A 15,478-nucleotide genomic window follows, 5' to 3' on the forward strand; every position below is an offset into this window, starting at 1 on the left:
ACCAGTGGGGGAAAAAATTATGCCCCTACCAAAGAATTTTACTATATATATTGAGAAATGTTAAGGGGTACCAATGATGCCTAATATCACAATAAGATAGCATACCATTATTAGTGCAATCTAATAATAGGTTCTACATATTTGAACTTAATAAGTACTATAAGGTATCGCTAAACTAACCATATAATACCAACTCATGTGGTGTTAGACATCTTAAAATATCAAATAGCAACACCCATAGTGCCAGCTAAATTCTTATTAACAAAAATATAAGAAATGATAAATATTTTTAGATGAAGAAGAAAGATGCATATTGAATAAAGTTAAAGTTGCAATAAATAAAGAAGATCCGACTATAAGTCCAGTGATATATGTATGTATATGTAGGTAAGTGTATTAATTGAAGCTATTATTATAGGTGAAAGTAGGGAATGGCAGAGCTACCATCTAGTCCCTTTGATACATAAAGAGTCGTATACTCCTTATAGTGGACCTCCCTGTAGAGTGGGGGGTTGGTCTCAGACAGGAGCTCTTTGATTGGTCCATAAGGTTTCATGGCAGAGCTTGGATAAAAAAAGCATGCTGCTGATATTCGAGGCCCAGCCCCACCCCTTCCCCCTCCCCGCGCAGCCAACACCCTATGCTCCACGCTTTTGAATCTCCCATTCGTTATTATCTATACCCAACGACCAATAAAAACCAATCTAAATTCTTAGTGATCAACTTATTAACAGCATAAAATATAATAGAATATATTAAAAGGAGTTAATTACCATGTCTAACACTACTTTAATATAGGTTACCCGACAACACTTTAGGTGTGATATTATATTTTAAATTAAAATAGGTAGAATAAGATATTATATTGCACCAATAATAGTATGTTATGTAAGATGGTGTTGGACACCAATAATGTCTAATTGGTGTCTAACATGACATGACACGAAAAACTTCTATTGATATAATTTGGTATTGGATTCCACGTATTATTTTAATTTGAAATATAATATATGTGATTCAATATTAAATTGTATATTATAGGTCTGCTCTATTTTATTTTATATTGAAATGTAAGAGACTCCTCATTAAATTTAACCAAATAGTGTATATTGCATCAATTAGTATTTGTATACTATAAATGATTCATTACAATACTCTATAAAAATAATAGTGTTGCTATGAGACTCTATAGAGTATTGCTATAAGGCAACCCCAACACTCTAGATAGTGACAAATTGATATTGGTGTGAGTTAGTATCGGATCCAACATATTTTAACTTAAATTTAATTGAAAAATGTAGGAATCGATAATTACTTGCCCCAATAACAATATTGTAAAATTACTTTTGATACAAATAACATGGTATTAAGATAATATATTCCTTAATTTTTTTTTTATATTAATGATTAATTTTTCAAATACAAAATTGTATTTACTATTTATTGATATAATAAAAATGATTATCATGGATATTACATTAAAATCAAATATTCTTGATAATAATAAAATGCCTACTTAGAGCCTAATAATATGAAGTTGAATTAATGGTTATATATATATATATGTATGTATAATTATATACGTACCTGCGTTAAGTCTCCAATGTTGGCAACGAGAGCTCCATCAAGATAAGGAACATCAACCCATCGATTATGGTGAAGAACTTGGAGACCACCGACGTTGTCTTGTAACAATATGGTCAAGAAATATGGATCGGAGTGGTTTGTGACACCCAAAGTCAGTTCAGGCTCTGGGCACACTGGGTAGTAATGTGACAACAAGTACCTCGATTTCATGCATTCCAACTCCCTCAGATACTCACTTCTTAGCCCTAGAGCTTCTGATACCAACTCACTCAGCTTCTCTTTCACTCTCTCCACACACTTTATGTACTCTATCATCTCCTCCCTTCAAACAAAAAAAGATAAAAACATATTTGGTTGATGATTATGGTTATATATATATATATATCCAAATAAAACTCATTGTTTAGAACAAGCTTACTTGCAAACTTGAGGGAGTAGTTGGAGCTGTAAATCACTGTCCTGGAAATTACAAGCAAGTGAATCCCTCCAGTTGGCTGGAGCAGAAGTGTGAAGGAATCCATAGCTGTAAAACCTAATTGGTTTGCTCACATCTTGTGAGTACCACTTCATCTTCTCCTCCCTGTCTTGCTCGTGAAACTTTCTAGTACTTGTCATCAAATCCTCCATAACCTTCTTGGGAACCCCATGATTCACCATCTGAAAAAAACCCCATGTCTCGGCCGCAACACGGATTTGGTTCACAATCTCGGCGCGGCGGCGGCCACCATCGTCGTCCAATATGCCTACCACTCCTCCAAGGTCGATCACTGGCACCTGCAGACTAGTGTGATCATCACTTGATTTTGTTGGTGCATTGTTTAAGATCTCTGGAGGAACGATGAAGAATCTGGGAATCTTTTCTACTCCAGAGTCAACAAGCCCTTTTACTCCTGCTTTTGTTTTGCTAAACTCCTCTACTTCTTTTGCTCGACCATCATAATCTACACAACAAGTTCTACTACTCTTATCATCTACAACTTCCATTTTTCTTTCTTTCTAATCTTGTGAAAACTTATGGTATTTAATAGAGTGGAGTACTAGAAATGATGCCTAGCCTAAATATAGAAGGATGTTATTTAATAGAGTTGTTCTATTTGGGGTGCTCTTAACCACACGATGTGATAACTCATAATTGGTTATCGCTATTTTATAATACTTATTAAATTTTATTATGTGAGACTCAATATTGAATTGTACTAATAGTGATATGCCACATTTTTGTAATATTGAATTGTCTAACACCACATGAACTAGTACCTTATAGTTCGTTAACAATATCTCATAATATTTATTAAATTCAAATGTATGATACTCGATGATAAATTGTACCTAAGAATAGTTTGCTATCTTCTTGTGATATTGGCATTGGCAGTGCTCCTTAGTAATTCTCCTTAATATATAGACTAAGCAATAATTCCTATTTAATGTTTGTTAGGTTAAAAATTAATTTAAAAAACGTACTTAATATGTTTATTATTAGGAAGTATACAATGAATGGTTGACCATCGAATCTGCTGTCTTAAGATGATAAATAATTAAACCGACACAGGCCACGCCAGCTCATGTGGACAGTAACTTTAAATTCAAATATTGTGGTTGACTAATTAATTAAATTTGACTAATTATTATATATATTTATTCACACATCTTCATGAAAAAATTAATTAGAAAAGTCTTGATCGATAAGTAGAAAACTTAATTGCACTTGACAAGTATATTTTCTAAATGTATCAATCAAAAATTAGGGTGACATGTCTACAAAAGTCGTGATTTATATTACAATAATTAATTGCAAGACGTCATAAGATAGTGTTTAAGGAAATTTCTCATGTGGGGGTGAAGACAAAAATTGAATTATCAGCCAAAGAGAAAAGCAATATATTATCAAATATTATTTTTTTCCTTGGGAAAGGTAATCTCAAGAAAACTAAAGCAATTATTTCTATATCAATGGGCGGTGGTAGTTGGATTTGATTAATACTATTGTATCATTAATTAATCATATGGTTAAGAGGTCAAGAAACCAACCTAACTCTAGTCCATATAATATAATATGTCCATAAATATTACACAATAAATAACAATTTATTTTAGCCAATTATAATTATTAAGACTGAGACATACAAAATTATGAATTTTTATTGAAAAATTACTTAATTTTTAAAATGAAATATATAAATTAAGGGAGCCAAAGTACTTTTTAGGTCTATCTAGTTTCGTAAGTGTGTATATAATATTTGAGTATACATAATTTTTTATTATTATATATATTATTATTATTATTACTTTTTAATGTCACAAACTTAGTAATATATCTAATGTCAGACGTCTACACATATATCTACAATACAAGGTCGAAATAACGTGCAATGCACATTTGTTTAATTTTAAAACTGTAAACATGCTTATTCAAATATTTATTTATTTTTATGATAAAGATGTTTGATATAATGTATAACATAAATGTATTGAAAAAATTAGGCAAAATATTATCTATAATTTTAATAAAATTTCGTTTATTTTTTAAAACAAAAAATGATATAATAGAATGAATTATAGTTCTATAGTATATATAAATATTTATATAAAAAATCTCTATATATATGACATCTAAATACAATATTGATATAGATATATATATACATGACTACATAACATATGTATATAAATTAAGGTTATTGGCGGCGATAATACCCAATTTTTTTCAAAATTTACAATTTAGTACCCAAATCTTTTTTTTTTTGCGGTAATAATACATAAATCTACAATTTTGGTATAACCGTTAGTACTCACTGTTAACTATACCCGTTAAGTATCTACGTAACACTTTTTTATTAGTCTAATTAGCGGCGATAATACCCAAATCTTTTCAAAAATTACACTTTAATACACAATTTTTTTAGCAATAATACATAAATCTACAATTTTGGTGCAACCGTTAGTAATTAATGTTTAGTATCCACACAACACATATGAATTTTGGGATGATTTTAGACAAAAATTATTTAAATATTAAACAAATCATTTTAAATTTTAAAAAAAATCTAAGAGATTATTAAAAACTAATGAATAATATGGATTTTGGGATGATTTTGACTTTTCATATTTATTTGGGTTATTTCGAACTTGCAAATTTTAGTTTTATTAATTAGTTTTTGATAATCTTTTAGATTTTAAAATTTTAAAATTATTTTTAAATGATTTTTATAGTATTTAAAGAATTTAGCTAGGGATATTGGTGGCGATATTACCCAAATCATTTCAAAAGTTACACTTTAATACCTAAATTTACGAGTATAAAAATGTGTCACGTAGATACTTAACAGGCATTTAACGGTGAATACTAACGGTTGCACCAAAATTGTAGATTTAGGTATTATTACCGCAAAAAAAAAAGATTTAGGTATTAAAGTGTAACTTTTGAAAAAAAAAATTGGGTATTATTGCCGCCAATATCCCTATAAATTATAATAATATTTAAAAAGAAATTAATAATAGAAATAAAATAAGAATAGAAAAAGTCATAGTGTCGAGTAATATACATGCATCAACTATTTTGATTAATTAATTAATTTTTGTTTAAGTTTATGTTTGTTCTAGTTTTTTAATTTGGCATTGACAACAAAATATTATATATTATATGTTTAATATAATATTAATATTATACATAAATTTTAAAGTTAAGTTTGTTGTAGTTAATAGTAGATTATATTATGTTATATGTTTAATATGATATTATTCTAATACGTAAAGTTTAAATTTAAGTTTAGTTAAATTTTATTTAAGTTATAAAATATATTAATTTATTATTTTTAAATAATTATCATTATAAATATCCTATTTTAATTTGTTTAATTATTTATTTAATTAATTTTATTTAAGTTTAAGTCAATATCTCAAAAATATCCTATTTTAATTTGTTTAATTATTTATTTATTAAATTTTATTTAAGTTTAAGTCATATTTACAATTTACCGATAATTATAAGAATATTTTGTTAAATATAAGAATATTGAGAAATATGATTCCATCTGCTGAGCAACAAGACCATACTTTTTAAGTTTTTATTTTTTATATTTTCTTCTCTTCTATTGTTTTTTTTTTTTTAAAAAAAACTAGAAATTAATTTGAAACCCAACTAAAAAGATAATGTTTTGAAGAGACATCATGTCGATTCTATCGATCCAAAATGGACTAGCATTCTATTTGTAAAAACAATTAGGGTAGTTTTGGTCCCCTCGAAAGGGACCATCAGTGTAGCCTTTGATGTTTTTTTGCATGTGTATATTATAGTTAGCAGTTATTTTATTAATTTTTATAAAATTTTGAATAATTTATAATGTTGAAATCAGGTTAAAATATTATCTTGTACAAATTTATAAAATATTAGATACACATGTAACATATATAATATTTTGAACTCAATTTTTGACACCTTCACTTATTTAGTATTTCTCAAAATCTAGTAAAATATATCTATAACTACAATATATACATACACACTCATATTAAATTTTTTGGACTATAGCTATTTTGGTATTGAAAACAAAAAGAGTATAATGGAGAATTGCCAAAAATATATATATAGATATATTGTATTTACAACATTACTAAACTAATTTAAAAGTAATAATATTGTAGTATATATAAATATATGAATTTTTTAGGTAGGGACATCACTTTTGCTCTTACCATAGAAACATTTTCTATTTTTGGCACTTGGAGAAATTATAATGTAATGCCCCAAAATCCCTAATGCGGTTTAATGGCTGGATTAGTGTAACGTCTTGGTTACCCCAGAACAGTTAACCAGAAATTTAACTCGCTACCCAAGTCCTTTGGTTAAAAACATGCATCTAAGTGTTATTAACAGGCTAATGTGGAAAACCAATAAAAAAATAAATGATATATTTTATTTAGAACATAAAACTATTCATGGGCCCATAAAAAAAATATTTACAAGTTATTTACAACTCAAAATGGTCATTACTGTTTCAAATTTACAACCCGCCGACCTAAGCGACGAAAATATGGTAAATCCCCTAGTTCCTCTGAGAACTCCTTGGCCGTGGTGGTCAAGCGGCCGCATATGTACACAGCACCACCTAAGCTCTCCACTTAAGGCTGGGTGAGCTTTTCTTTCCCTTTACCTGCACCACATAGCATCCATGAGCCAAAGCCCAGCAAGAAAACACAATATAACATGAATATAATATCAACAATGATCATAATAATCATTCAGGACTTTCAGTCCAAAACAGATGAGTGACAGTCCCAAAAGTCACTAAGGTGGGTTCCGTTCCCTCTAGCCATGTGACGATAGGGTCACCGGGGCTTTACAAATAAGTGAACATTTCACTAGCTTAAACATGTTAGGTGCATGATGACTAGTCACCAACATAACCTAACCTACCTCATGACCATAGAGTCAAACCGTGGGATTCCGCTCCCTAGCCATGTGACAAGCTGTCACCTAGGCCTTAGGCCCTGGCTCTGAGTAACTAGCTTAGACTAGTCAAGCGCTTATAAGTTTCATCGACTTTAGGGTCGGTCCATCATTATTGCTCTAGAGTCATTCAATGTTGATATCGATTAGATCTAATCTTTACTCGGCCCTGTGTTTAGGACGCTTATGCTGTTTCTGACTCTCAGGTCAGTAATATGCGACCAGTGCCGTCCCTGACTAATCAGTACCATACACAACTAAAAAATATCTGCTAGAATTTAAAATGCAATCAATGTTCACATTAATCAACCAACATGCCTCAACAACGATCATGCATGTCATATACACAGAGTGCAGTTTTCTTACCTCTGGTTTAAGTGAGAAATAGAACAAGAACGACTCCTGATAACGATCGACCTTTTGATTCCTTAGCGGTTACCTAATCATAACCAATTATAACCTCCATTAATGAAAATCAACAATGAAAGAGTCTTAACCTAAACCCCACTCTCGGGACCTCGAAACATGCCCACATGGTGAGTAGATTCGATCCCGGGCCTTAAGGATTGAAACCCTGAGCCAAAAACCCTTAAAAACACTGAAAACGGGATTTTGGAGGAACAGAGTAGCGCTACAGCACTGCTCAATAGCGCCCCAGCACTATACTCAGAACCCCAAACTGCCCAACAGAACCCTGTGTAGCGCAATAGCGCCCTCTGGTGGGCGCTGTAGTGCTACACCTAGCCAGAATCTCCCCTGAAATCTCTTCCTTCGACTCCTTCAATTCCAACTCGATTCCAATGCTTCCAAACCTCATTTTTGGTGCCAAATGAACCCGAAAACCATCCTCACATGCCCCAAGCATCACGACCACAAGAGCCCTAGCCAAAACTCCCAACAAAACCAATCATCCAACCTAGAAATCTCAACTGAAAACCAAAGCTAAAACAGAGTAAACCAGGGAATTTAATGGCTAGAAACTTACCTCAAACTCAGATTATGATGCTCTTCAATGGTGGAACACACTTCCAAGCTCTCAAGACTTACTTCCTAAGCCTGAATCCTCAAGTTAGGCTAAAAAATCCAAAGAGAAAATGGAAGAAAGCAGGTACGGGAGAAAGCTTTGATCTATGCTCTGTTTTCTCTTCTTTCTACAGCCTTCAATGGCTTAAATCTATCCTAGGGGTGATAAGACCAAAATACCCCTAGGTCAAATAAGGGTTTCTAAAGGCTCCCAAGGGCAAATTTGACATTTCCCACCTATTTCGTTAATCATAATTAACGCTCTCCAATTCCCGCTATTCTCGATATTCTCAAACATCAATAATTCATATCTCGTTACCCTTTAATTCCCGTCAACGCTCTAATCATTAAAATCACCTCGAGACTCATCCCGAGCCCCGAACTTAAACCTGTTATGACTAAACCGCTACCTAATATTCCAAGATCGTCTCATGCCGAATAGCTCGAACAAATCCACATTATAATGTGGTCTCAATAATATGTCACCAACATGCATACAAATATACAATGACGCCCTCAACGGGCCAAATTACCAAAACAACCCTGTTGTGAAATGTGGACCCACATGCATGCATTTAACATCATATTATAATATAATTCACATAAACATGCATATTATCATTTAATGACATAATTAAACAGTTATGACCCTCCCGACCTTCTAATCTGTAATGCCCCACTACTCTAGACTTTTTGGATCATTAATGAAACTATACATAAAACTTACATTTTTGCGAAAATACCATAATTTATCATAAACTTGTAGAAACAAAGTTTACTTTCATAAAATAAGTAGGATATGGGTACCCATTGTCTTTAAAACAAAAATAACTTAAAAACTAAAAAGAGTTGCATAGAAAATGCGGAAAATACATTTAAAACCATAAAAACATAAACAAAACTACATCCTCGAATCGAATAACGCTCGGCTCCTTGACTCCATTCACCATCGATACACATCCTCTAAGCGTCACGAATCTTACCGCCTCTAAAGCTTATTTTCCTGCACATAAAACAGAAAGGAATGAGCCTAATGCCCAGCAAGGAAAATCTAACACATAGTCATACACATAAATTTCATAATAACGTAAAGACATATCATAACACATAATACACTTATTATAATGGCCATTATTACTTGGGGTCCCATAGACTAAACAAGCATATGCCCATGGAATTAGTGGGGTCCTACTAGCTAAGTAGGTCATATGCCCATAATCCATTTGGGGTCTTGTTAGTCATATGGGTCATATGCCCAAGCCTACAAACATACATACATATATAACATATTCATAACATATCATAACATAACACATAAGATAACATAAACATAAACATATAGATTCTAGCCTATTTTCCTTACCAAAGTTACCGGGATATAATGGACTGAGTTGGGACTTTTGGAACACTCCTAAAACCATATGAGAAAGAGTGAGTCTTATGAAGAAGAAGAAATGAAAATGAATAGGAAGGCTAAACCATTGAAAGTCACACTTACCAAACTTAAGTGCTCAAGAACTTAGATTCCCTAACCAAAATGAAGATTAAGGTTAGAGATTGAGTAGAAGACTGTGAGAAAGAAAATAACATAATATAGAAATGAACTAGAGTTTTGGGTTTACCTCAAAGACTTGAAAGACCAATCTACACCTCAACTGAAATACTATAGATCCTCACTTCCCAAAGTGTTTGATAAGCTTATGATGTTTAAGCTTATGATTTTTCCCAAACCAGGTGTTTACACTCTCACACTCACTTAACACTAGCAGCTTCTGAACTTAGAGCAAAAGGTGAATAATGGCTGGGTACTAGGTCCTATTTATAGAGTTTGGGGATGAAAGTATCTTGATTTTACTTGAATAAAAATAATGGCTTTTTAGGTGAAAATCATTTGAATAATCGTTCAGCAGAGGCTGAAGACTCGTTCTAAAGATGCTGGACTTATGAAGGAGTTTGAATGGCTGAAGGAAAAAGAATTCAAAAGTGTTTGAAAACATGCTGGTGGAGGCGATATATCGCCCCCTATAGGCGATATATCGTCTGGACCACTGTTCCCGAGGCGACCGTGCATCGATTCGTGTTTTCCATATCTACGTGCTGCGATATATCGCCCCCTATAGCTGCGATATATCGGCATACGCTGAATATTTAAACACAAAATTACACAATTTTAGCTAAGTTTGAATGGGGTAAACAGCCTTGACTAAGCCCTCAACGTATTCAAAGCTGCTGACTGACCCTATAACATTCAAACTTTACTCCATATTAAATTTAATCCTCAAAAATACTTAATCCTTAATCACCATTCATAACATGTGCTTAAAATCCTATTGGTTGATATCTAAACCTTATAGTATAATAAATATAATCCTTAATTATCAGTCATATAATCAAACCTTAGGTTATACTTAATATTCTTAAACTATAGATTAAACTTAGAAAATCTATAAGTACTAGTATGAGTGTCCAAATAATTCCCGGTCTGAACCAAAAATCCACAGTTACAAAGATAATGCTATAAATACTATCATACTATTATCTATCTTAGCTAAGTAAAGTTCTTGGACTCTACATAATCCAACCATTAAACCGCATTAGGGATTCTGGGGCATTACAATTAGTTGGCTGGGAGGGCCATAATTGTTTAAATATGCCATTAACTAATAATATGCATGTTTATGTGAATTATATTATAATATGATGTTATATGCATGCATGTGGGTCCACATTTGATTATTATGACATTTTGGTAATTTGGCCTGTTGATGGCATATTTGTGTATTTTGGTGCATATTGTGAATTATGGATGAGATCCCATTATTATGGAGATATATTCGAGCTATTCGGCATGAGACGATCTTATATTTCAAATTAGCAGTTTTGTCATAACGGGGTCTTTTATTGGGGTATTGGATAATGGGAATGTTTATTTGATGATAAATTGGGAGTTATTGAGATCAGGAGGAAATTCTGGAGGTTTTGACTATAATGTCCTCGGGGGTGTTTTTGGGACCCCGAGCACTAGATTTTATTTGATGTTACTTAAGCTTGAAGTAGCTTGTCAGATAGAATCGTACGTTAGAAAAACAGTTTCTCTCTTCCCGTTAGTTCATTTTACCGTTCGAGGCAATTTCGAAGAAATCTTGAGTTCTAGGAGTCGGAATCAAGCGAAGATCGAGGCGTAGCGATCCTAGGAAAGATTAGAAGCTTCTTGACCGAAGGATTTGACAAGAAACAACCCAATCAAAGGTAATCTAAGTTTTGAGTTTTTAGAGTTTCTAAGCTTTGAATTGGATTTTGTGAATCGTTGAGTTTTTGGTTCATTTGAGCCTCGGGATTCGATGGTTTTGAATCATTGGGAAGTTTGGGAACTTTGAATTTTGGATTTGGAAGTGTTTAGGTATGTTTTTGGAGGGTTTGGGATGAAGGATATCGAGTTTGTGGCTATTTCTGGGTTGGGGGCCACGGCCCTGTTCTTGGGCGTCGCGGCCCAAGATCGAAGAAGCAGCTAGGGAGGTTTTGGCCTTGCTGGGCGCAGCGGCCTTGTGTATGGGGCACCACGACTCTTGCTTCTGTTGTGGCTGGGGGCTGTGGCTCAGGGTGCTAGGGTCGCGGCTCTTGGGTGGTTTTGAGCCCGTTTGAGTGTTTTGGCCTCGGGAACTTGGTTTTAGGCTTCGGGATTGTTCCTACTACCCGGATTAGTGGGGATTGATGTCCCGGAGGCTAGATCTTGGTTTGGGAAACTTTGTTATTCATTTTATTGATGGTGTCCCATATTTGCTTATGACTAGGTGACTGCTAAAGGGCTAAAAGTCATATCGTTCTCAAGGGTCGTTCTTTTATTCGTTCTCGCTCGAATCAGAGGTAAGAGAACTGTACCCCATATGTGACATGCATGGTTATTCAGGAGGCATGTTGAATGTTTAAATGTGGACATGGATTGATTATTGAATGCTTATCAAATCTTGCTCACTTATGCATGGCACTGACTAATTAGTCAGAATTGGCAAATGTGTCAGTATCAACTGTGAAGCTGTGACTCATTAGTCAAGTTCGGCAATGGCACTGGTCACTGGTCACACAGTGCTGACTCATAAGTCAGGAACATCCTTAGCGTATTCAACGCAAGCCAACAAAGATTAGATCTAATCGACATTTGCATTAAATGACTCAGAAGAGCATTAATGCCGGACCGACCTCAAGTTTGATGAAAACTAAAAGCGCTTGTGTGACTTACCCATCAGTCACTCATCTGTTTAAGCTAGTGAATACCCTTCAGTCACTCATTTGTTTAAGATAGTGACTTACCCATCAGTCACTCATCTGTTTAAGCTAGTGACTACCCATCAGTCACTCATTTGTTTAAGCTAGTAACTTACCCAGCAGTCACTCATCTGTTTAAGCTAGTGACTTACCCAGCAGTAACTCATCTGTTTAAGCTAGTGACTTACCCAGTAGTCACTCATCTATTAAAGCTAGTGCCTTGCTTGTCTGTCACTCATTATGGTTTACCAGAACCTCAAGTGTTGAATCACTCATTTGATTAGAGCTATAAGCTCATTCATGGTTATTGTAAACACAAAGTTTCATTCACTCATCTGTTTAGAGCTATAAGCTCTGTGTGGTTATAATAATAATAATTTGATAATATTTATATGCATTACTGTGTTTTCTTGCTGGGCTTTGGCTCATGGGTGCTATGTGGTGCAGGTAAAGGAAAAGAAAAGTTCACCCAGCCTTGAGTGGAGAGCTTAGGTGGTGATGTGTACGTTAGCGGCCGCTTGACCACCACGGCCAAGGATTTCTCAAAGGAACTAGGGGGTTTACCCTACTTTTGCCTCTTAGGTCGGCGGGTTTGTAAATTTGAAATAGTAATGACCATTCTGAGTTGTAAATAACTTGTAAATTTTTTTGATGGGCCCGTGAACAGTTTTATGCGTTAAATAAAATATATCATTTCCTTTTCATTGGTTTTTCTACCTTAGCCTGTTAATAATACCTAGAAGCACGTTTTTAACCAAAGAACTCGGGTAGCGAGTTAAATTTCCAGTTCACCGTAACTGTTTTGGGGTAACCAGGGCGTTACATATAACCTCTTTTTTTTGCATGATGGTGTACATTATAGTTATAATAGGCATCCCACCAATTTTTCAAGAAATTCTGAATAACTTATTGTTTACTGAGTTTTTCGAAAGCTAGCATTATGAGAGACACAAGAGCTAAGAAGAAAGGACTTAAGATATGCAAGCAAGGTTTTTACGTGGTTGTGGGGTTAATGGGCCTTAGTCAACGAGTCTGTTGTATTAGAGTTTAGAGAACTTTTGACAATGGAGTTTTCTGCAAGTTTGAGCAAAGTAATTGCTTACAAGAGAAAAATCTGGGATCCCCGCTACAATGCAAAACTGGTCCTATTTATAGGCAGTTTAGGTGCGATTAGCTTGGGTCGGACTAATCCGGGCCCAATAGGGATGTAATCATAGTTTGCTTGCTAATGGAGGCTTAATACAAAGGATGTTGCTATATAATACATATTAAATAGGGCCCATTGGGCCGACTTGGGTGTGACCAAGCCGTACAACTGTCAATAGTACATAACCTCAGACTGGTCCGCGTGAGCTTCTAAGGGGATCCTGGGTACAAGATCTGTCTGGGTAGTGACAGTACTGTTTCCTAGTAGCAGCATACATTCCGTATGTATCCTCTTCTACAGGTTAGTTGAGGAGACCAACTTCCATGTTTCTTGGGAATACGTCAGCGTCAGGGGAGATCAATCTTGCGCCATCCGGACGTCTGGTCTGGGTTCTTTTACTAATGTCCGGTTCATTTACTGGGATCCTGGTTTGTTCACCAGGGCTCGGGTTCATTCTTGACAAGGTTGTATTCCCAGACTCATGAGCCTGCCATCCCCATTGATATCCCAGAGGGTACGGATAGGTTGGGACCGAGAAGATGAGTTGGGCTTGCATCTTGGTCCCGATTCCCTTGTTATGGTCGCGCCTATCAGACGTTGTTGGGCGTACTGATGATTGGGCCTTTAGAACTTTCTACTTCCTTGTTCATCGGGCTCAAGATGGGCCCGAATCTCTTTAAAGGAGCTCGTATGCCCATTGCGCATGCCACATGTTCAAGGGGAAAACAGGGATAACATTTACCCCCCAATTCTTCATCCGTGTTTACATGGTGGAGACTTGCCTCATTTTCTCGGATCAAATCCAAATATCCCGGTTTGTTTCCTAGAAGACAGGTTCATTTACTTGGGGGCCACTCGGGCGATTTTGCATGGTAGAGACTTGCCCCATTCTCCCGGACCAAATCCAAATATCCCGGTTTGTTTCCTAAGAGACGGGTACATTTACTTGGTGGCCACCTGGGTGATCCCTGTCCTTTCGAATTCACCACGTTTTATACACGTGTCTTCCAGTCATTGGTGCATCTATACCATTTGCACCTTACGGATCTGGAAAGAATATTTTGATTGTCACAGTGACCGATGGGTGTCAGCGTAATCTCTGAGGCGTCCCGTCTGCACGAGCGAAGTTGAAGGGTACTCGAGTGGGCTGTTTTATGCCTCTACATCGTCTGGGACCGTTAGATCAGGTAGGTGTGGATTGTGGGTTGGCGAGTCCACAATCTAGTGCTTGATTGGGCTAATTAAAGCCTCTACGTTATCCAGGACCGTTGGATGGGGATAGTCTTGAGATCCCCATTCTGAACCGTTGGATCAAAGAGTGGATTTTTGCCCTATAAATACCTCGACAGTCTCATTTCCAACTTTGCACATTCTACACATTTAGAGCAAAACAAGAGCTTTTTATGTCCCAATTTGCCGACGAACTTTTTCGACGATTAGTTCATCTCCGCACCTGTTTATTTTCGACCCAACCTCTTTCCGTTCAATCATCAGATGGTTTGGTCCTAGTTCAACCAGTAGACGACCTGTTGCACCACCTTCTCCAATTTAAGGCCGAGATTCTGCCGAACCTGTCGCCGGAGACTCTACTACTTTCGAACCCAACACTTCTCAGTAAGTTTTCTGGTCATTTTTCTCTTTGTTTATTCTTTTTTATTACAGCATTACTTTCGTGACCATGAAACTGTTAGGGTCGTGACCACCATGTAGGGTGGTTCTAGGTAGGATGGTGTAGGTTTGAATTATAGATTTCCTAGGTGATAATTCTTGTCTAGTTGTCTTGGATCACGTCGGACGTTACAAGATTGATTTGGGAGATTTAGAAAAAACCTCTTATTTTTAGTTCCCGACCAAGGTTCTTGGGATCTTTATTGATCCCAGATCTGAGTCCAGAGGGGACTTCTCCGAGCAGTTTTAGGAGAACCCTCGTACCTTAACCAATTTTTTGGGTTTTGGTGCTAGTGCTTGGCTTTTGTTTCCTTTGCTACTCCCTAGTCCCTGATCACGAGTCG

General features: G+C 35.2%; 1 protein-coding gene across 1 annotated transcript; it reads right to left on the bottom strand.

Annotated features, from left to right (window-relative positions):
• Positions 1-240: 240 nt before the first annotated feature.
• LOC133812702 (1-aminocyclopropane-1-carboxylate oxidase homolog 1-like) lies at positions 241-2,610 on the bottom strand. The gene is made up of 3 exons (XM_062246539.1): positions 2,006-2,610; positions 1,588-1,909; positions 241-676 (listed from the first exon to the last, which is right to left on the bottom strand). The coding sequence occupies exons 1-3, from the start codon at positions 2,569-2,571 to the stop codon at positions 413-415; spliced, it is 1,152 nt and encodes a 383-aa protein (XP_062102523.1). The 5' UTR covers positions 2,572-2,610; the 3' UTR covers positions 241-412.
• Between the last annotated feature and the right edge of the window lie 12,868 nt (positions 2,611-15,478).

This window comes from Humulus lupulus, chromosome 1 (genome assembly GCF_963169125.1).
Source record: "Humulus lupulus chromosome 1, drHumLupu1.1, whole genome shotgun sequence".
Lineage (NCBI taxonomy): Eukaryota > Viridiplantae > Streptophyta > Magnoliopsida > Rosales > Cannabaceae > Humulus > Humulus lupulus.